Source organism: Acartia tonsa, chromosome 11, assembly GCF_053477335.1.
Source record: "Acartia tonsa isolate MP-2025a chromosome 11, ASM5347733v1, whole genome shotgun sequence".
NCBI lineage: Eukaryota > Metazoa > Arthropoda > Copepoda > Calanoida > Acartiidae > Acartia > Acartia tonsa.
Window position 1 is genome coordinate 13,277,243 of NC_137270.1, and position 20,628 is coordinate 13,297,870.

Genomic DNA, 20,628 nt, shown 5'->3' on the forward strand with positions numbered 1-20,628 from the left:
TATAGCAGTGTCATATAGTCTTGTGAACAAAAACAAGGATATGTGCATCCAGAACTATAGTACAGTGTCATATAGTCTTGTGAACAAAAACAAGGATATGTGCATCCAGAACTATAGTACAGTGTCATATAGTCTTGTGAACAAAAACAAGGATAAGTGCATCCAGAACTATAGCTGTGTCATATAGTCTTGTGAACATAAACAAGAATAAGTGCATCCAGAACTATAGCAGTGTCATATAGTCTTGTGAACAAAAACAAGGATAAGTGCAGTTTGTCAGAACGATGTCTGTCTGTCCCCTAAGATCTTGGTAATTACTGAACCAATCTGATTCTACTCTTTAGGAAATATACCTACTGGTCCTGTGGTGGTTTAGGCTACTTTCTTGAAGGGTGGGACACCCCCAACCTACTCAAAAACAAAAAAGAATTTTTACGAATTTTGTGAATTCACCATTTAATGGCAAAAATTTGAGATCCATTCGCATTTTTTTTTGGCTGGGTACGTAATAAAAGATGTAATTATACCTCTTGGGGCAAAGCCCCTAGTGGCTAGGGGCTAAGCAGCTAGTTTTTCCATGAAGTGAGAGTAATAGAATCCCAGGTTTATTGAACATATTTTGCGTGTTAAAACTAAAACATAAAAATATTTTCCCACCCGTAAAATAACGTTACTGCAAAAATTATACTTCCGCATATTTATATAGATGTACTTGCTGACCTTCAGTGTCATACAAAAGACATTGCAAATTGTTTTGTTCAGCAACAGTCAATGAATTAGTAACAAAAAAAATGAAAAAAAAAAAAGAGTCGAAATACTCTTTTTAACCAGCTTGCAGCTTGAACGAACTGACCAATAAATAAAGTCCATATATGCAACCCAAATTTTTTATCTATCTAATAAAAGTTAAAACAATTAATAATTACAAACATATATTATAAGCTTAATAATAATATTGATTATAAAAATTGTCTTCAAAAAAAAGATGACTTCTTTCAATTAAGATAAAATTTAGAAAACCACTAATATAACTAATTTTAACATTTTTTATATATATTTACAGGTGTTGAAAGCGTAGCTACTCTATAACTAGGGTTATCTGTACGTACGTCGCGACGTTATTCAATCCGTGTATTGATACTTTCCAAATCATTACTGCTGTGTCCAGTTAGAACACACACCCACACACACACACACACACTTTGATCAGAATGGTACACAAACATATAAACAAGCTTACACTAGCTGTGCAATTTCTCAACTACATGTCATATAGACTATAGCTTACTTTTGCGGCGCTACGTATGAACATTATACTTGTTACATTAAACATTATTACTGATTACTAGTTAATCACACAGTTTTATATTGGCTTTTTATAATAAATAACAACTTTATTACCTTTTTTTTTTAAATTGCCATTTTATTTATAAAATTATATTTTGAAGATACGAGTAGAAAAGTAAAAAAATATTTCTTTCTGAAAGGCAATTTAAATTTTCTTTAAATTTATTTTTAAAAAGATTTTTTTCTTTTTTTGTTTGAACATAATTGAAGCTTTGTAAAAATTTGAATTATTTACATAGGTATTTTTTTTTAAAATAAGCTTATTAATCACAAACTGTAGGATATGCAAATCAAATATAACAGAAGAACATATTTTTAATATAAAAACATTTTTAATACCTAGCAACAAAAATTAATGGAGACTTTTAAGGACTAAGTTTCTTTTTACATTTTTACAGAAATACAAAAACTTGTGTTTATAATATAAGATTAACTTAAGGCAACTTAGGCTTTATACAAATAGCAAAGGGGTAGTCTATTGTGAACATCTCGTAATCAAATTTTAACTCCATAAAATACATAAATCTTTATGAAAAGCTCAAATTCTAACTGCTCTTCATCACTAGAATATGGGATAACTACAATATTCACCTTCCCAAATATTACATTTTTACATTTTATATTAAATTAAGATTATAAATATTAATATAATAAGATATAAAAAAAAAATCATGAAAAGCTAATTAAAAATTATGCAAAAGTAGCATTTAAAATCAAAGATATGCTTTATAAGTATCCCTAAAAAACATCAAAATACAATAAAATTTCGGGCTAATATTATGGCCTTTCTAATATTTTTTTTTTTAACAGGTACGTTTTTTTATTACATTTTAGTAACATTTTAATACAATCAATTATGCAAATTGAATAATGATTTTGACCAAAATTAATATAATAGGTTTATCTTTAAAAATCAAACCTTTTAAATTTGCTTAGGTAGTATCTATCTATCATATTTAACAAACAAATGTTAACCATTTAAATCTTTTTGAAGGAAAACTTTAAATTATAGCACACATTTTAATTATTTACATTTAGTAAACTGTATAGGGTACAATTTTAGGGTAGTGACAGTACACAGAACGTACACATTTTTAGTGTTTATTGTAGTTCACTTAACAATCAATGGCATAATAATTCGTACAATTTTGTTTATGTTTGTTCACTTAATTAGTGTTTTCCTTTAAATCCTTCTTGTCCTTTCTGAGGGTTGTATCGAGTCGCCTAGAAATGAATAATATTTTAATAAATGTTTGCCGTTTATAAAAGGTTGATTTATAATTAGATACTTTATTTATATACTAGTGGTAAAACCCATTGCACTAAGGGGCTCTGTATTTGAACAAGTATGGTTAGAAAAATAGCCTAAAACGATACCTAGTCGTGATAAAAAAATATAATACACTAGATCCATCCCCTGGAATATGTGAAGCTTGCCTAAAATTAAGAACTCCATATAAATTGATCTTAGTTTAAGACAGAATTTTTCTAATATTTTCAATTGTAAAAACATTTTAATAGTGGAAAAATTCGAATCAAAGTACTAAGACACTATCCAAATCCATTAAACAGTTTTCTATCTATTGTTTAATTTTCTTGCTACCTTTACTTCTAATCTTTGTTTATTACCTGTAGAAAAGGATATAAGGTGTGCTCGTTTGTGAAGGGGTGAGAACACTCTCAATAGCGGTTTCAGTGACCAGTGCGTCGTCACAATGCAGCCAGGTTGAAAAGCCACTGTGGTAGATATCAGTTACATAGTGACCTAAACAAACCATTTGTTACATTATTGAAGGGTATTTAAAAACTTTGGGTTTTTGAAATAACACCCAAAACCAGCCGGTTCGCAAACGTTTTTTTGTGGGTTAATAAGAAACGTTAAAAAATAAGAATAAAACCCACAAGACCCACTGGGTTTTATAATCTACCTAAAACGGGTTTTGTTTTTTGGTTGGGTTATGGGTTAACAACCCTGTTACAATGTAGAAAGGATAAGTGGCTTGCCATTGTGTTATACCTATATTGGTTAAAATTGTGACTTTAACAAAGAATTTGTTACACTCTATTATAAACATGACAAAAACAAAGCATTCGATGGAATTTAAGAGTAAATAAAGCATTTGTTTCAGATATAGTTAGAGATTGGCCTAAAAAATATTAGTTACAATTATCAAGGTTCAGTTGCGGCAGCTACTCTACTCTACAATTTTGAGACCGTTGTCTTATCCCTTTGATCCCTGATTACCAGTGTTGCGGAGCCGGAAGCCGTGGAGCCGCCATATTTTGCTCGAGCCGGAGCTGGAGCCGTAACTTTCGTTAAAAAACGGCTCCGGACTAGATAAATAAAGAGATTTTTTATAAATTATAATTTGGTAACTCTGTTTTTTCATGTGCAAATGCCCCTTTTATGTTTTTCAAGTCCAATTTTATCAAAAATTGAACTTTTAAAACCTTCAAAAGTCAAAAATAGACGTGGGAAAAAATATGTCGAGTTTTTCTTGATTTTTAGGTAGGAGCCGGAGCCAAATCCGGAGCCGCCATCATCACAGACGGCTTTGCGGAGCTGGAACCGGAGCCGCACCAAAATCAAACGGCTCCGAAACGCTGCTGATTGCTAATGCTCAATAGTTACCTTTAGTAGCTTCGCGTCCATTGTGACAGACAACTGCAAATAGTTTGTAGCTTCGCTCTTTCTGGCTGAACTTATTCCGAGTCTCGTTTGAAAGAACCGTCTGAAATAAACAGTATTATGTAATTCAAATCTTCTTCTATATCTTGATTTGTATCCATAATTGCAGTAACCGCTGAACCGATAAGGTTCTAATTTAGAGAAAATTTTTCAAAACGAAACAAAATCTTCTCCCCCGGGTCATCTCAAAAAATGCCTGGGGTTGAATGTTAAAAATTTGGATCTACTGCAGTTCACGGTAAAATATTGCTGGTAATCAATATTTCCAAAAATCTATGAATTTTAAAGGCTGCTAGCTGCCAAACGGCTGAACGTACAGATCATACCCGGACCATTTTAAGCGGCATAAGAAGGCCTACAAATAATCTGGAATAGCCAAGATCCAATGATGCACAGGGAAAGCTTCACTGAAGAAACAACGCGCAAAATAGGTCCTTTTCGCGCATTTCTCTGCACTGCGAGTTAATTATGCATCATTGATTTATGGCTATTCCAGATTATTTGTAGGCGTTCTTATGCCGCTTAAAACAGTGTGCGGGCATGATCTGTACGTTGTAATGTTAGAAAGATTATTGGATTTGACTGACCATCTAAGGTGATAAATCTATTATGGCTGCTTGACTATCTATAGTAATAAATCTATCGTTGGTTTATTATTATTTGTCCGTACGTACATCCCAACACATGTTCATTTCCACATACCTTGGGTATCTCCAAGTCAGGGTTCAACTCTACAGGCTTCATGATTTTTTGGACACCCCCTGTCTTGGCATCGTAAACAAATCTAAAAAAATTAAAGATTAAAATATTGCCAGTAAAAATTGTTTGAGAACGAAGATTATTTTTTTTGGACACACTTTCAGAAATCTATTGTAACGGAGTTAATACTAGTGTCACTCAATAATGAATTTTATTGAGGGGATTTTTTGTCTGAAAGAGGATGTCTATAATATGTGTTTGTGTGTCTGTTTGTAGCTTAGAATCGCACTAAGCACTAGAATTATATGGTTCTTTTTATAAGTGGAGTTTCTTAAGGGTAAATCTCTCAAGAGAAATGAGCCCCAAAAAAAATCTACTCTCCCCATAATAAAATTCTTCACTTTTTGAAGTCTGAAAGGGGGGGGGTCATTTTAACATCCCCTACCATACCCCCTTCCCTAAAGTATCCCTAGAGGCCTCTAGGGGGCGTAACCGCTAGTAAAACAAATAGAATACTGACCTTTTCATGTGTAGAATTAGGATTGCAGGTAGCTCCTCCAAGTTCAGGCTTCTGGTAGCTTTTACAACCTACGCAAAAACGAAAAAATAAATGAGTTAAGAGGTAACACGCGGCATTTGCGTACATTATAGCGTGAATGCTTGCTGACAGGGTCATACTAGAGACTTTAAAATGATTCCTAATACTGATATGTTGGGCGTATGGCACTAAATGTAAAAGAAGGGATGTCCCGTAAACAGGTGAAACTCTTACCCTGCATTACCAACAAAGGGCGTGCAAACAAAGGGTTGGTTGTCTATTAACATGTAAAGCAAATATCCTAAGTGGGTAATAGTTATCTCATCCTATTACAAGCTGATGTTGTTCCTGGGTTATCCAGATGTGTTCTTCAAATGAAAGGAGTACCCCCCGCCCTAACGAGGTAAACTAATTAGAATGACCGCTGATCATCTGTACTACACAAATAAAATTGACCGTTTGTATGTATGTTTTGCTCTTTTTCTACCGATTTGCTCGTTTTTTCTCAGTCAAGATGCTTCGCTACAATTTTTTGTTCTATATCATTTTGTATATTATTGTTGTTAAAAGTTTACTTACTTGGTTTGTTTTCTGGTTTTTATATCCCTCGATATCTTCAGAGTCAAAGTTTTTCAACAATGCCTACAAAAAGACAATTCGATAATAAACAAAATACCTTTTAATACTAAGGTTGTCTAAATTCGTCCAAACCGCGAGGAAGACACTTTAGAATTGCCCTATCGATTTCGATCTTTAATCTTTTAAGTGAAAGAAATAATCATTACCCTTTATATACTCATATTGAACGTTCTTTAAACTCTTGCTTAATTGGCAGCTGTGATATTAAAAAACTAGAAGATTACCTCATCGAGGGTTTTCACGTCAGGATTTTGAATGTCCAATTGTAGGGTGAAGAAGGGTTGTAGAGTAGCACTAAGCTCTCCACTTTCACATCTTAGACTTGATCTTAACATAAAATAAACATGAATAATTCTGTAATTGAAAGAGGACTACACACCTTCCAGCAGTGAACCTGAGCATTTTATAGTGAATATACTCGGTTTGTGTTTAATAGTGTTGTATCGACTAAAGTCTAAAAGATTCAGTTTCACCATGATTTTATATGAATTTTTTTTAAATGTTAGACATTTTTGGCATAATTTATACTTTTTTGTCAAAACTTTTGAAACAACAATTTATACTCATACAAAACATTTAATGATATTTCATAAAGAAATGCTTATCATTTTAAAGTTAATCACCAAAAAATACTCTAAGTTTAATGCTGGAAAGTTCTTAAAATCACTTGCTTTCATTCGTGCTTAGTCCCCTTTGGATATTGACCCATAATTCACTAAGAAAAGGGGGGATGCGGATGTGCCACATTTTGAAACCAAAAGTAAACCGTGCATGATCTCAGCCCATAAAAGAGGTTTTCGGCGGAAACGGCGGTTCCGCCGCCGTTTCTACACAGTTCCATATTGTTCTTTACAAAAGCAACTGCTGTGCCGAATTTTAGAGCTGTAACTCTGTTATGGGCTGAGATCATGCACGTTTTACTTTTGGTTTCAAAAAGTTGCACATCCGCCTCCCCCTTTTCTCGCACATGCACCTTTTTTTTTTAATATATTATATTATTTGACTCGAGAGTCGAGACAAAAAATAAACTTTAACCCTGCGCAATTTTATAATGAATATTTTTATTATTAGGATATACACCAATTTTTTATTTTCAACATACATTATTTAGACCGTCTGTCTGTATGTCTGTGTCTATCTATCCATATTTTTTATCTATCTATAAGCTTACCTGCACATGCCCAGGGCTAGGTTCTGAATGGGTGTCCCCTTAGTGGTGGTATCCTGGCTGACAACCCTCCTTGTTACACAGTGCTTGCCACGGGCAGATACCTCCTGCTCAAATAATCAGGTTTTACATTCTGTTTTAAGTTTTTTTTGCAAAGCTTTTCCATCCATTTTTGGTTTGGTCCGTCCGTAAAGAGTAGATTTGAACGTTATATAGGTATGTCATAATTGTCCTTTTGATTTATAACGTTGCAGGAGGACTCCTACAAGATCTAACATCTGAAAAGCGTTAAAACTCAACAGCTTCGTTTATCAAGTTTATCTTTTAAGTTATTATTTTGTAATATTTATTTTACATGATTTCTAAAACCTTTCAAGTGCTTCCGGAAAATAGGCTTAATGTATGCAAATGTAAGCTTCTCCTGCATAACAAAATCTTAAATGAGCATTATATTGATTTAAGAAAAACATTTGAGGCTTTTTTTCTCTCACTGAAAAATAATATATAATATTTTTATCTTTAATACAAAGTAGAACAATGTTTGTGCGTCCATATGTCCCTTTAGAATTTGCTTCCGCTATACCAATAGAGTTGTAATTTTCAGGGGCCCTTTAATAATTTACTTCCATCACAAAAATTTAGCTGAACAAAATTTTCACAATAACAGAATGTAAAAACTCTTTCCTTCCAGTCCTCCTGTTCCTCCATACTGTTGTGGACCTCATCCTGGACAAATCCAGTGGCCTCGTAGTCATCACATTCCACACCCTCGCCTCCAATACGCTCCTTCTAGTCACAATACAGATTCTTTTATTATAGCATTGAAACTTGCCTCTAGGGGCACTTAAGTTGGGAGAGGAAAAGTGGACCCCCCATTTTCAATTTGAGTTTTCTTGGACCTATTAAAAGTTTCACTGAAATGAGAACCAGAAAGGCAAGTGGGCTATATTAAGCAATACTTTTGTTCCATTAAAAAAAACACCCTGTATAAACAAAAATAAATTATTCTGCTAAGTATTCCTTTTTAATTTTTGAGTGTGTCTGCTTTATTATGTATCCGATGAGCCAGGATAGTAAATATTATTGACTTAATAATAAAGAGTGAAAAAAATGAAGCTTTAATGCTTTTAACAAAGGAAAAATATGATAGAATCTTTATTTTCCTTTGGCACGAGTTTTATAATTTCTGTCATCTCATCGCTGAGGCCATTTAGGAGACAAGTTAAGAACTCCTCTGCATCCTCTTGCCTTCCTTCAACAACCTTAATATATTCCATATGATTATCATACATGAATTAGTTGGGTTTGCGCAACCCAAGTTAAACCCAACTTTTGTCCTCCTTATGAAGGCCAACTCAATTAAAACCCAACTTTGTCCTCCTTATGAATGCCAACTTAAGTAAAAACCCAACTTTTGTCCTCCTTATGAAAGTCAACCTAAGTAAAAACCAACTGTTGTCCTCCTTATGAAGAGCAACCCAAGTTAAACCCAACTTTTGTCCTCCTTATAAAGGGCCACCCAATCAAAAAGAGTGGCCACCCCTTTGAAAGGAGGAGAGGGGCCACTTAGCGCAACTGAGGAGCTGAAAAATTCTGCATGTATGATTATAGGGATAACCTCTTGGAGGCACGATGACGCTTCGGGTAACAGTTCTTTCCACGCCAACTTAAACTAACTCTGCATGTGAATTGCAGTGTAACGCGCACAATCACCCAGGGTACTAAGTAAGGTGACATTAAATAAACATTGACAACCAACTCTTTGATTGCACGACCTTTATCTAGAAGTCCTAATGAGTTGTGTCTGTTTTGGGCAAAGGCATTACCCCTATTCTAACTATTAATGACGGTCATATGACAAGCAGTAGATTTTATTTTTAATGTCTTTAGTTTTGACGCGGTGTTGAGCCAAGTCTCAGACCTATCATCGCCCCGACGACGAACGGATACGCTACGTGTTAAGCCAAGGTCGCAGGTTATGACTAGGCATACTATTTATTAGAAAAAGCTTGTTGTTGCTAGTATAAAATGGCACTACACGGTCAAAAACGATGTGTAAAATAAAGAATGTAAAGACACATTCACAATTGCATAAATTGCATATCATCAATATGTAACCCCATACAAATGTAAAGTGGTAAAATTTAAGCCAGGGATCTTAAGGGATTAGAACACTACTTCTTCTCGATTAAAATTAGTGGTTGCAACGTTGGACACTATTAATTTGGAACTAACCAATCAAAATACAATAAAAGTATCCAAAAAATTTTACTCAACGTGGTAATATAACTTTACAGTCCAATGTCCCCTCCCATCTTGCAAAAAAAGTATCCTAAAATTTGCGCTGGTAATATAAAGATCATTACAGAGAAATAAATATATTATTTTATGAAATTTATTGACAAGACATTCTGAGTATTGAAAGTTAGAACTACAAGCAAAAAAATAACCAAAATAAGCTAACCTGGAAAGAATCTTTCTGAGGAAGGTTGAGCAGCATTTTATAGACCGAAGCTGGCTCCAAACACGGGGCTACATTTATGTCTTCCTTTTTTCTGTTCTTAACTTTGCTAATTAATGGTCGTGTCTTGGCCTCGAGTGGTGAAAATTCCTTAAATATTAAAGAGTGTTAATCTAACATAAAAGTAATAAGATATCTAGCTATCTCTCTGGATTTTAATTAGAATGTTATAAAAGTTTATGTACAAGTATTATTCCTCACTAGAGATTACTTCATTTTCTGAAAAGCAATTGAATACAATATGACAACTTACTGCACAAATCGAATTACAAACATGCGGCCGGCCAAAATCTTAAGAAGGTAGCTGCGCTACTTTTCTATAATTCTTACCTTGATAAAATTAAGTATAGCCTGAATCATGGCTGTCTTTGTGCCGATAAGCCCCGCTACCCCAAACTGTTGGTTGATGGATTTAAACATGTTGAAAAAGGGTGGACAGGCCACCAGGGCTTGTAGGATAGCGTTAACAAAGCACCAGTTGGAGCGGTTAGACAGACCTGCAGGGTTTTATTAATATTATTTATATTACTATGTGTAGGTATCTAATACCTAATTGGTAAATGTACAAAAAAAAGCTTGCTAAAGTATGAAGAAAATCCCATTTTGGCTGAATTAATTAAAAAGATACATGGTGAAGAAAAAATCCAATAAATGTTACTTATACAATATACAAAAACAGTTTCTTGACTTTTAAAAATTGCAATAGTCTCTTGACAAGTGTTTATGAAAACCACTTTCTTTAGCCCCGAGATGCCGAAGCACGGACTAAAAAAACTGGTTTTAACCTTAGGATTGCATATTTTAATTATATTGTAGAAATCTGGATATACACATACTATACATAATATTTCAGTATGGCTTATGACCGGTTCTAATCCATCTAATACGTTTGAAAGCGAGACTGGAAATAATATTTTCCTGCGGGTAGAAGAGGACTAGAATGATGGTTAAGCTTGTATTTCATAAGAAAATCCGCAAATTCACGAGACTTTGTGTCAGCTACATCCTGAAATAAAACAAATAATATTATTACAATTTAATGAGAATGGAAGTGTAAGGGTGCAATTCCACGAAATGCAGTTAAACTTGAAGGGGTAGTTGCACGAATTGCATTTAAAATTGAATTTAGTGAACTGCATATTTTTTCTGTTCAATAGTTTAAACTACATCTATTAGACATATATTTGAAAGAATTTAAATTTTCTACCAGGTAGTTTTTATAAAAATAAAGACTTGAATATCATATTCTTTGGAAATATGAAACTTATATGGCTGTCCTGTTTTCACAAAAACAACTTACTATTTTTGTGGAGCCTAATTGATAGCTTTTTATTGAAATACAAAATTATATATGTTAGATGGTATTCTTGTAACTTAAGCTTGCAATCAAACTCGATAAATGCACTTCATACAAATATCCCTTTTGTAAATTACACATTATCTCCTGTTTAATGATAATAGTGTTAAATAATGGAGATTGAAGAAGAGACGCAGGGAATGGGTTGGATCAAACACGGATACCTGGGACACTGGAGGTACAGGTGAGGCTGTTGCCCCACTCGGGCTGGCTGTTCCAACATTAGCCGTTGAAAACGGCTGGATTCTGGCAGTTGGCTTATCCGACGCAGCCTGAAGAAAAAAAAAGAATATTTAATCATTGTGGGACAATTTTATTATTGACAAATGGATTGTGAAATTTACAAGAATAACTTTATTCATGTGTGTGTGTATAATGTATTTTAATTGCCATGTTTGTTGAATACTTACTGTGTAGAGATAGTGAAACGATTTTTAAACTGTAAGAGTAATTTTTTCTGGCTAAGTTATAGCCAAAATTAGATAGTGTGAAAAAGTGGAAAACACAATTAAACTTTTTCGCGACCATCTTTTTAGAGGTTTCAAGGGACATACAAATGACACTACAAAATTTTTTAATTGTTAGAATAAGTGAAACTATATGAAATTAAATCGCAAGGTTTCACTTTTAGTTTTAACTTTAAGTAAAGTTTACCCTTTCTAAATAAGCCAAATCATCCTGTAAAAAACGTCAAATTGAAAATATATGTTTATTGACCTGTTGTTTAGTAAAAAGTAGGTTTGCCCAAGTTGTAGCTGCTGCTGGTTTGTTTTCAACAACTGCTGGCTGAGGCTGCATAGGCTCATCCATACCAGTCTAAAATAAAAGAATTTTGAGACATTGATAAAATGTCATTTAAAGGTGTATTTTTAAAAGCGAAGCTTTTCTATAATTAGGGTCGGTCCGTACGTCCGTCCGTACGTCAGTACGTCCGTCCGAGATAGATAGCTTTTATTCGTTAATTTAGGCATGTTAGAATTGTCCTATCGATTTCAAACTTTGCATGATGATTCCTGTAGTAGTTGGGTACGATTTAGAAAGCGTAGCAACTCTATAATCATTAACAGAATGTCCGTACGTCCATTTTAAACATGTTGATTTTTCTACTTTTTTAACAACAAATTTTCAAGTGTTCTAATTATCCGTTTGATCTGATTTTTGGTAAATTGATTCCTGGGACAACAAAGAACAATATTATAAGCGAAGCAACTCTATAATCAAGTCCAAAAATGTAAGTATGTCCATAAATATTATCCTGCTTCAGGGGTGTATATTCTGCACAAGATTTATTTTTTTTCCCCTGCTACAAATTTTTTTATTTTTTTTCCCCCCTAGTTTTTTCTCACCAAGAAGGGGGGAAAATGGAAAAATATTTAAAGAGCTCTATATTTTATTTATTTTATCCCTCCTACCACACATTTTTTTTGGTTTTTTCACCAAGGAGGGGGGGAAATGGAAAAAATAATTTCAGTTTTCTTAATTTTTACATTTTTTTCCCCTTCAACCACTTACTTTTTATTTCCCCCCCCCCCCCCCCTGAGCAGGGGATCCCATGTAGAATATACACCCCTGTCCTGCTTCAAGCAGTTTTTCAACATATTTACTTACAATTTTGCTTCGACTCTTATACTTTTAAATTCTGATTATTCAGTTCAGATACTATACAAGTGTTAATGTCCGTTTGTCCTACCGTTTCAGTGCTTCGCTTTTATGGATGTTGTCATCCTTGTTAGGTAGAAGATAAGGCCTAGTTTATCACCAAAAACATTGATTAAAATTAAATTGTGGGGGAGGGGGCAGTTTTATGTATTTGTATTTTACTTTAGGTCAGATTAGATTAGGTTACATTGGGTAAGGGTAGCCTCGCAGAGTTCAGACACCGCAAGCATAGACCTTGCAGAAATAGGACCCCCGCAAAAACATGAAAAAAAAACTATACCTAAAAAATTGTCGCCTCCCCAAATTTTTTTTTTCTTTTCTTTAATTTAATTATTAAATTCGACTCTCCTCAAGTCCCCCTAGAGGCCTCTAGGGGCGTAGCCGCTAGTTCTGGTATATAGGATTCTTTTATATTTATTGCGATATGCTTTTTAGAGCGAAGCTTTTTTTAATATGGTTGGACGTCCGTTTGTCCTTGACAGTCAGCTCTGTTCGTTCATTAGTACATGTTAGAATTGTCCCATCGATTTAAAACTTATAATGCTGATTTCTATAACAATTAGGTACCAGTTGGATAGCGTAGCAACTCTAAATCATTATCAGAAAGTCTGCATTAAAAGATTTTTAACTTTTTGACAACAACTTTTTGTATGAAACAATTATCCTATTTATCTGATAATACAGTATCCTGTATTTACGCAATTTTGCAAATCTTCAAGAGTTTTTGTTTGTTTGTCCTTCCTTAGATTTTAGAGCTTTGCTCTTATGAATGGTTTTATCCTTTTTTTTATAACCCTTTTTTTTGGGGGGGGGGGGTGAAGGGATATACTGGAAATCGAATAATTCATTTAAATATGTTAAGGGATAAGGCAAGACATTAAAATGATAAACATCCTAAATGATGATAAACAAAATTACCCCATCTGTATAAATGAATTTCTAATATGTTAAGACACTTCTAGTTTGGAACCAATAAAAATTTTCAATAGGAGGTCAGTGGTTAGTGAGATCTTTTAGTACAGACAGACAGATACACAAAGAGACTTTTACATAAGGATGACTCTTTTATAAAATACTAACGGCTACGCTTCTAGAGGACTCTTAAGGGCACTTAAAATTTCAGCTTATTTTTAAAAAGCAAGCAGGAGGGTTTAAAGATGGATGCGTTAACGAGCAAAAATGGATGCAAAAAGACTTTTAAAAATACCTGTTCTTTCATATAACTCTCATCTTGATTATCCTCATTTTGTTCATGTAAACTCCAAGAGTCTTCTTTCATTGGCTCGGCTTCTAGAGACATCTGAAACCATCATATTTATTATTTTCTATAGTAAAAGTAGTAAAATAAAATACCTATTAAAATTTGATATTTGAGATTTGTAAACTATTTGGATCATGGAAAGGAAACGAAGTATTTTCAGAAGCCTTACTCCAATTTCTAGCCCCTGCAGGGCAATCCTTAACCAAGGCTAAAATAATCTAACAAAAGAAAATGCGACGAAACCCGCTACTTCGTTTTCTTTCCATGATCCAACTATTTATATCAGGATTGTCCTTTTTACCTGTTCATCATAGCTGCCAAAAGAGATGGATGTATCAAAATGTTGCTGCTGCTCCTCATTTCTTGATTTAGGACTGGTCAGTCCAACAATTACATCCTAAATACGATACATACGTAATTTATAAACAAACTTTTGAAAATATAAAAGCATAGGTATTTTAAATAATATTAGCCTTCTATCAAATTTAAAATGTTAAAGGGGTAGTTTCACGAAATGCATTTGAACTTAATTTAGTGAACCGCATATATTTTCCTATTTTATGGGTTTAACTACATTTATATAGGTAGCATATATTTGAAATAAATTCAATTTTCTACTACGACTTGAAAATTGTCTTTTTGTGACGATTTTCAAGTCTTGATATTTTAAAAACTACGTGGTAGAAAATTAAAATTCTTTCAAATATATGTCATATAAATGTAGTTTAACCATTTAACCAGGATAAAATATGCGGTTCACTAAATTAAGTTCAAATGCATTTCGTGAAACTACCTCTTTACGGCTATTTCTTTGAAAGTGCTTTGTTTATCACTGAAACCCCCCTCTCATTGTTGGTCATTTTATAATGTGTAGCCCTGCAGGGTGAGGGCACTGCAGAGCTGGATCTTTAAATGTGTAGCCGTTGCCGCAGCCAGAGGTACAGCCACTAACCTAATAGCGACCTTGAAATCAAATTGGCTACGCGTGGCCACGGATTTAAATCACAACCACTTTTTGAATTTTCAGTAAAAATATGAAGAAAAAAGTAATAATAATACGTAAAAACTTCAAACATTTAAAAATCAGTGTTTTATTGGCAGCTCTGGCAGTGGCGACGGCAACGGCTACACATTTAAAGATCCAGCTCAGGTATATTGCCGGCAGGAGTTAGACATAAGGAAAAAAACTAAAGTTAAATCTATGAACCCTACCTGGTCTACATCATTAAATCTGATCTCCTTGGGAGACATGTGAGTGTGAACAACAGCCTTGCCCGGAGAGGCAAATGGTGGCTGTTGATAATCAGCTGGCTGTGGCTGAACAACTGTTTGTTTCTGCTGGTGATGATTTTGCTGCGGCTGACGATCAGCTGATTGTTGCTGTTGAACAGCTGATTGTGGTTGCTGATGAGGAGCAGATTGTTGCTGTTGAACAGCTGATTGTTGTTGATGAACAACGGGTTGCTGCTGACGAACAGTTGATTGATGCACATAAACCGCTGATTGCTGTTGATGGACAGCTGATTGATGTTGTTGAACAGCTGATTGTTGTTGTTGAACAGCTGATTGTTGTTGTTGTTGAGGTTGTAATGGGAAAGGTGGTAGATAAGGTTTTTGATTGTAATTCATGGGATATTGACTGTTTCCAGTTATAGAGACATCAATACTAAAAAGTTTTATATTTCTTCTTGAAATCTTTCGTTGCAAAGGATAGGTCAATGAAGAATCAATTACTAATATATATTATACTAGCGGCTGCACCAATATCATCTAAGGCTATGTATTTGAAAGGTTAGGGAAGAACAGAAAAATAGCCTTAAGCTATTACATACACTAAAATCTAATAATAGCTTAAGCTACAGACAAATAACCTTTTTACTTTATATACTTTTTTACTTTACTACATCCACGCCAACCCTCCTCCCCCCCCCCCCCTCCATCATTTTTCTAAAGGACAGGCTATAAAAAGCAGCGTGTCAGATATAGGTACTAAATGTGAGAATAAAAAAAAACCTCAACATGTAAAATGCTGCCTTTTACAGCTCAATTTATGAGGGGAGAAAAAAAAAGATTACTTTAAAAGCAATGAATAAATCAAAAATTTAGGTTTGAAATATATTCCTCGCGGCTTTAGAGTTGCTAGCAGCTGCCACAATGTTATATTGTAGATTGCCGACATCTGCTGCAGCTTGTCCTTGGTTCGGACTCGTATTGTGATAACCTTAAAAAAATAAGAAATTCAACAAAAAAACATATTATCCTATTATATAAAGTAGTAAGCGTTTTTTGTCTGTCCAGAAGGATCTCGCTAACCGCTGAACAGATATTACAGTGAAGCTTCTTATAGGTCCTTGGAAGGTTTTAAACTATTTTTGGGGAGGGTGTCTACACCCCTCCCCCCCAAAAAAAAATGTTTTTTTAATCTTTAGAAACTCAAATTTAAAATGGGATGATGTCGACTTTTCCTCCTCCTACCCCTAGAGGCTTCTCGAAGCGTAGTTCATAATATTGAAATAAAATAGGTAATATACATTTGTAATAAATTCCAAAACTACCTATTTATTAAGATATTTTAACTATAATACTTGATTCTATTGGACATTTTACAAAGTGCTTGCAGTGTCATATATTCTTAAAATGCATAGAACTTGGTCCTACAAATATTTTTTATTAAATCTACCTTGATTAATAAAGTGCAGAACTTCTGCCTGACCGCCCAATTTTGGCTGCTGACCGACCATTTGAGGCTGATTCACTGAGGTTTGGTGGTAACTGTTGTACTGAGACGACACTTCACCCGTGTTGTATTGGTCTGTTCATTTGAGGTAAAGATTTTATAAGTTAGTAAATATATTTAGGTGCACTAAAGGGGGGGGGGGGCGAAAGTGACACTTTTTGAAACCAAAACTAAAAGTCAACAAAGGAACTCAACTAAAAAAAGAGTTACAGGTCTGAGATTTTGCATGGCAGTTGCTTTAAAGGGGTAAAATATGGAACTGTGAAGAAACGGCGACGCAACCGCCGAAAACCGCCGTTTCCCGCCGAAATTTTTTTTGCCTTTTCTCGGCGGTTTTCGGCGGTTGCGACGCCGTTTCTTCACAGTTCCATATTGTACCCCTATAAAGCAACTGCCATGCAAAATGTCAGACCTGTAACTCTTTTTTTAGTTGAGTTCCTTTGACTTTTAGTTTTGGTTTCAAAAAGTGTCACTTTCGCCCCCCCCCCCCCTTTTTATTTCTGGGGTTTACACGGGTCATTTAGAGGGTGGTAAGAATGAAGTGTAGAGTGGTGTTCATAATAAATAAGGTATTTTCAAATTTTGGTAAATGGTATAGGTTTATTATATTATTTATACACTATTTTGTTTTCAAGAAAAGGGGGGGGGGTCTTTAATGCAACCATCTCGTAATCATTGTACAAATGGCACTTAGAATTCGAATTTTGGTCTGAAATTTATTCAACTTTTTTCAACGATTTAAGGAAAATAGACCTACCAAGGATTACTCCTGCAGAATTTTAGATCGAAATTCAAATTCTAAGTGCCATTGAATACTGCATTAAACCCCCCCCCCCCCCCCTAGGTGTCCACTGTCCATGCCCTTCTTCCACATGCGCTTACCCTTCCCACCCTTGAGTAAAAATATCACAATGAACATTCTCGTGTAGAGAATTTTAAGTAATTTAGGATTTGATGTTTGATAAAAATGTAAATACTTTAGATAGTTTTTTGTTAGCTTGTTATTGCTACCATAAAAACTTAACTTCTTTGCTTTTTTGTTCTTTTAATCTTTATCTCCGCCCCTGAATTATTATATTGTTTTGGATTCTCGTCAGCATCGGGGGCTTCAAGCTTCTCTTTCACTGACACTATTGGTGGGCCTGTGTACTTAGTTTGCTGTTGCTCTGTGGCCACAGTCTGTTGTTGATGTTGTTGTGTGTAAGTAGTTGGAGTGAGGTTGTGCTGAGCTGTTGATACCAGGGGATAGTGGTACATGGTGTGGTTTATTGCTGCGGGTCCCTAATGGATTCAAACTATGACTCAATTTACCATGGATATGTTAATGAACGATAATTTTTTTGATCTAAATGACTGACATTAATTCGTTTTCTACCTATTCCTTACAGTTATCCCCCCCCCCCCCCAGGATAACTTTTTTTTATATATTGATCATGATGAATAGTAATACAATCTATGAACTGTTTCTGCCCGGCATTAACTTAGAATTTTTAGGTATATACTACAGAAATGAACAAATTATCCAGTAAAGCCTTTTAATAAAGCTGTTCAATATTACTATGCAAAATTTAGAAGTATGGTAACATGGTATGCATAAAGTGTTTGTTTAGGCATTATCTAATCACGTTTAAACTCCATGGTTCTTATCATTAAGTCATATTTTCATTCCTGATAAACAACTGTAGGCGGATGGAATCCCATCTGTCCAGGGTTGGGGTAAACATGATGCTGTTGGTTAATAAACTCAGGGAAAGCGCCGTTAACGGTAAACGGCAATGAGGGGCCGCCTGAGCCACGAGACGGTGGTGGCAGCCCACTGCCTGCCACCACAGCTGCCGAGGAAACAACCTTGCCAACTGGTGGTTGTGACATCATTGGCACAGAATTGCCAACTTGGGTTGTGATCACAGCAGCCGCCGGCATAATCGGCGGTTGGGGGGCTGAATGTTGCGCTGCCCCGTGATAATTGATGTTGGCGGTTAGTTGGTTAATGTGAATGGTCTGTGCATGTGAGACAGCACTGGGGAATGGCAGAGGGATGTTAGGAATATTGTTGCAGGGTACAAAAGGAGCGGATGAGGCGCTCAGCTTTCTGGCGAGTGGCGGCTTCTCGTTCACACTGCTTGGCATGCCTGCAAACACAACAAAATCAATGGGATCGGTTCATTAAATATTTTTGATTAATTAAGAAAATAAAAAAAATCTACAAAAAGCTAAATAACTAGATACCTATGAATTAAGTTTAGGTAATTTTTTCTTGAAATCCAAAGATTCTGTAGTTCGTAAAGTTATGTATTCATTTTTAACAAAGGTTTAAATCATAAGTTGCAACTTAGATTATTAAGATAAAATTATGAGAAAACAATAAAAAATTTTAATTGCACATTTTGTAAGAATATACTTTATAAGGTGTGGAGGATATAACAAAGGTATGACAATCTACATAAATATTTTTGGAGCATGAAAAGATAATAAAAAAAACTAGTTGTTTTTGATTTTTCTTTGTAAATGTACAATTTTATTTCTTTTTCATTTATTTATTTCTCACCTTGAACGTTTGGAGCCGGCGGGAAACTACTCTCCGCAACTTGCGGATTTTCTCCTGAAGAAGCATTTCCGCTGGCACTCCCTGTACTTCCAGTGGGCGATGTAAACTCAAACGCTCTGGCGTTCGGGTTGAGTTTCAGCGTTTTTAGAATGGCCGTAGCCTCGCCAAACTCGCATTCTGGTGACCGCCGTTTAGGAGTCTCCCAAACGAGGCCTGTAACTCCCGGTAACGGTAATTCAGACGGTTTCACCAAGGAATGAATTATATTTCTAAAAATAAAATAAAAATATCAAAAAAGCAATTGATATAACAATTCGCCTTAAGGTTGCAAGAGATTTAATAAAGATAAATGGAAAACCCTTAATAAATGTAATTGCTTGGTATCTTAATGCATTGAAGGTAATGCCAGAAAGATCAAAATCTTTAAAATGGATATGAAAACAATTTTAAGCATACAATTGTTCAATATTGTGAAATAAAAACTAGTTGTTTTACAATATGACATGCCAAAGGGGGGGGGGGGGGGGGGTTAATGCCAACCATCTCGTAATCAATGATAAAATGGCACTTAGAATCCGAATTTCTTTACGAAACTTGGCATGAGTAATCCTTGATAGGTCTATTTTCCCTAAATTGAACAAAAAGTTAGAAAAGTAACGGCTAACGGCTGGCGGCTCAGTCGTTTAGCCATTTTTTTTTTGGGCTATTTTAAGGGCAAATCCGTCACGAAACCTTTCTCCACATAATACTCTATGCCGCTCCAAAACGTTTTTTAACGGTTCTAGCCGGAAGTTGCTGTCACTAGAAATCGAAAAAATGTTTTTTTTGTATCATTTCACATGATTTAATGCAAAAATATGTTTCAAAAAGTTGATTCCTACGTAAATGATGACAGATTTGTCCTAAAAATAGCCAAAAATCCTCTTAAACAGACTGGCGTAAAATAGTTTTCTTACCTGTGATTATCCTCCAAAGGATGGAGGCCCTCAGACAAATCCAGAAAATTAGGGAAAGTCTCCTCCCTCCCACCTCCACCCGACTCCATTTTAATGCAAGGGTTAATGAGAGTGCGTGTGTGTATGTGAGTGTTTGTTGCAGGGTTAATCAGAGATTTTGATGACCTTTAGCCATGCTTGCTAATTCTGAAAATATATATGATATTATAAATGATTAGGTTATCGTATGCCTAGAAGTCATAAAATGTTGTAAATTATCGTTCAAAGTAATAGGTTACCTTAACATTGTATCCTAAAATAAAAACCTAAAAGGGTTTTGGCCGTTTTAGCCACGATTAAACGAATAAAGAGATCAACTAAATACTAATTTAAATCTCACCGACATTAAAGGTAGATTTAGCAGAATTCCGAAAAAGGTGTGAGTTTTGAGCCTTTAAATTAGGAGTAGATATTTTTACTTTAGTTATCACGGAAATACTAACAGCAATCTCTAAAACTTCAGTACATAA

At 34.7% G+C, this 20,628-nt stretch overlaps 2 protein-coding genes across 2 annotated transcripts; both read right to left on the minus strand.

The window, feature by feature from the left end:
* Nucleotides 1–915: 915 nt before the first annotated feature.
* Nucleotides 916–18,278, minus strand: LOC145332642 (uncharacterized). The gene is made up of 21 exons (XM_080177652.1): nucleotides 17,680–18,278; nucleotides 16,559–16,690; nucleotides 16,000–16,099; nucleotides 15,091–15,544; nucleotides 14,180–14,275; nucleotides 13,825–13,917; nucleotides 11,676–11,774; nucleotides 11,123–11,230; nucleotides 10,519–10,607; nucleotides 9,932–10,097; nucleotides 9,545–9,691; nucleotides 8,244–8,342; nucleotides 7,763–7,869; nucleotides 7,084–7,185; nucleotides 6,137–6,239; nucleotides 5,853–5,915; nucleotides 5,256–5,323; nucleotides 4,739–4,820; nucleotides 3,980–4,079; nucleotides 2,977–3,112; nucleotides 916–2,571 (listed from the first exon to the last, which is right to left on the minus strand). Exons 1-21 carry the CDS (start codon nucleotides 17,870–17,872, stop codon nucleotides 2,514–2,516), a joined length of 2,595 nt encoding a protein of 864 aa, XP_080033778.1. The 5' UTR covers nucleotides 17,873–18,278; the 3' UTR covers nucleotides 916–2,513.
* On the minus strand, nucleotides 18,261–20,324 carry LOC145332643 (uncharacterized). The gene is made up of 3 exons (XM_080177653.1): nucleotides 20,120–20,324; nucleotides 19,164–19,432; nucleotides 18,261–18,747 (listed from the first exon to the last, which is right to left on the minus strand). Exons 1-3 carry the CDS (start codon nucleotides 20,206–20,208, stop codon nucleotides 18,278–18,280), a joined length of 828 nt encoding a protein of 275 aa, XP_080033779.1. The 5' UTR covers nucleotides 20,209–20,324; the 3' UTR covers nucleotides 18,261–18,277.
* Nucleotides 20,325–20,628: the final 304 nt, after the last annotated feature.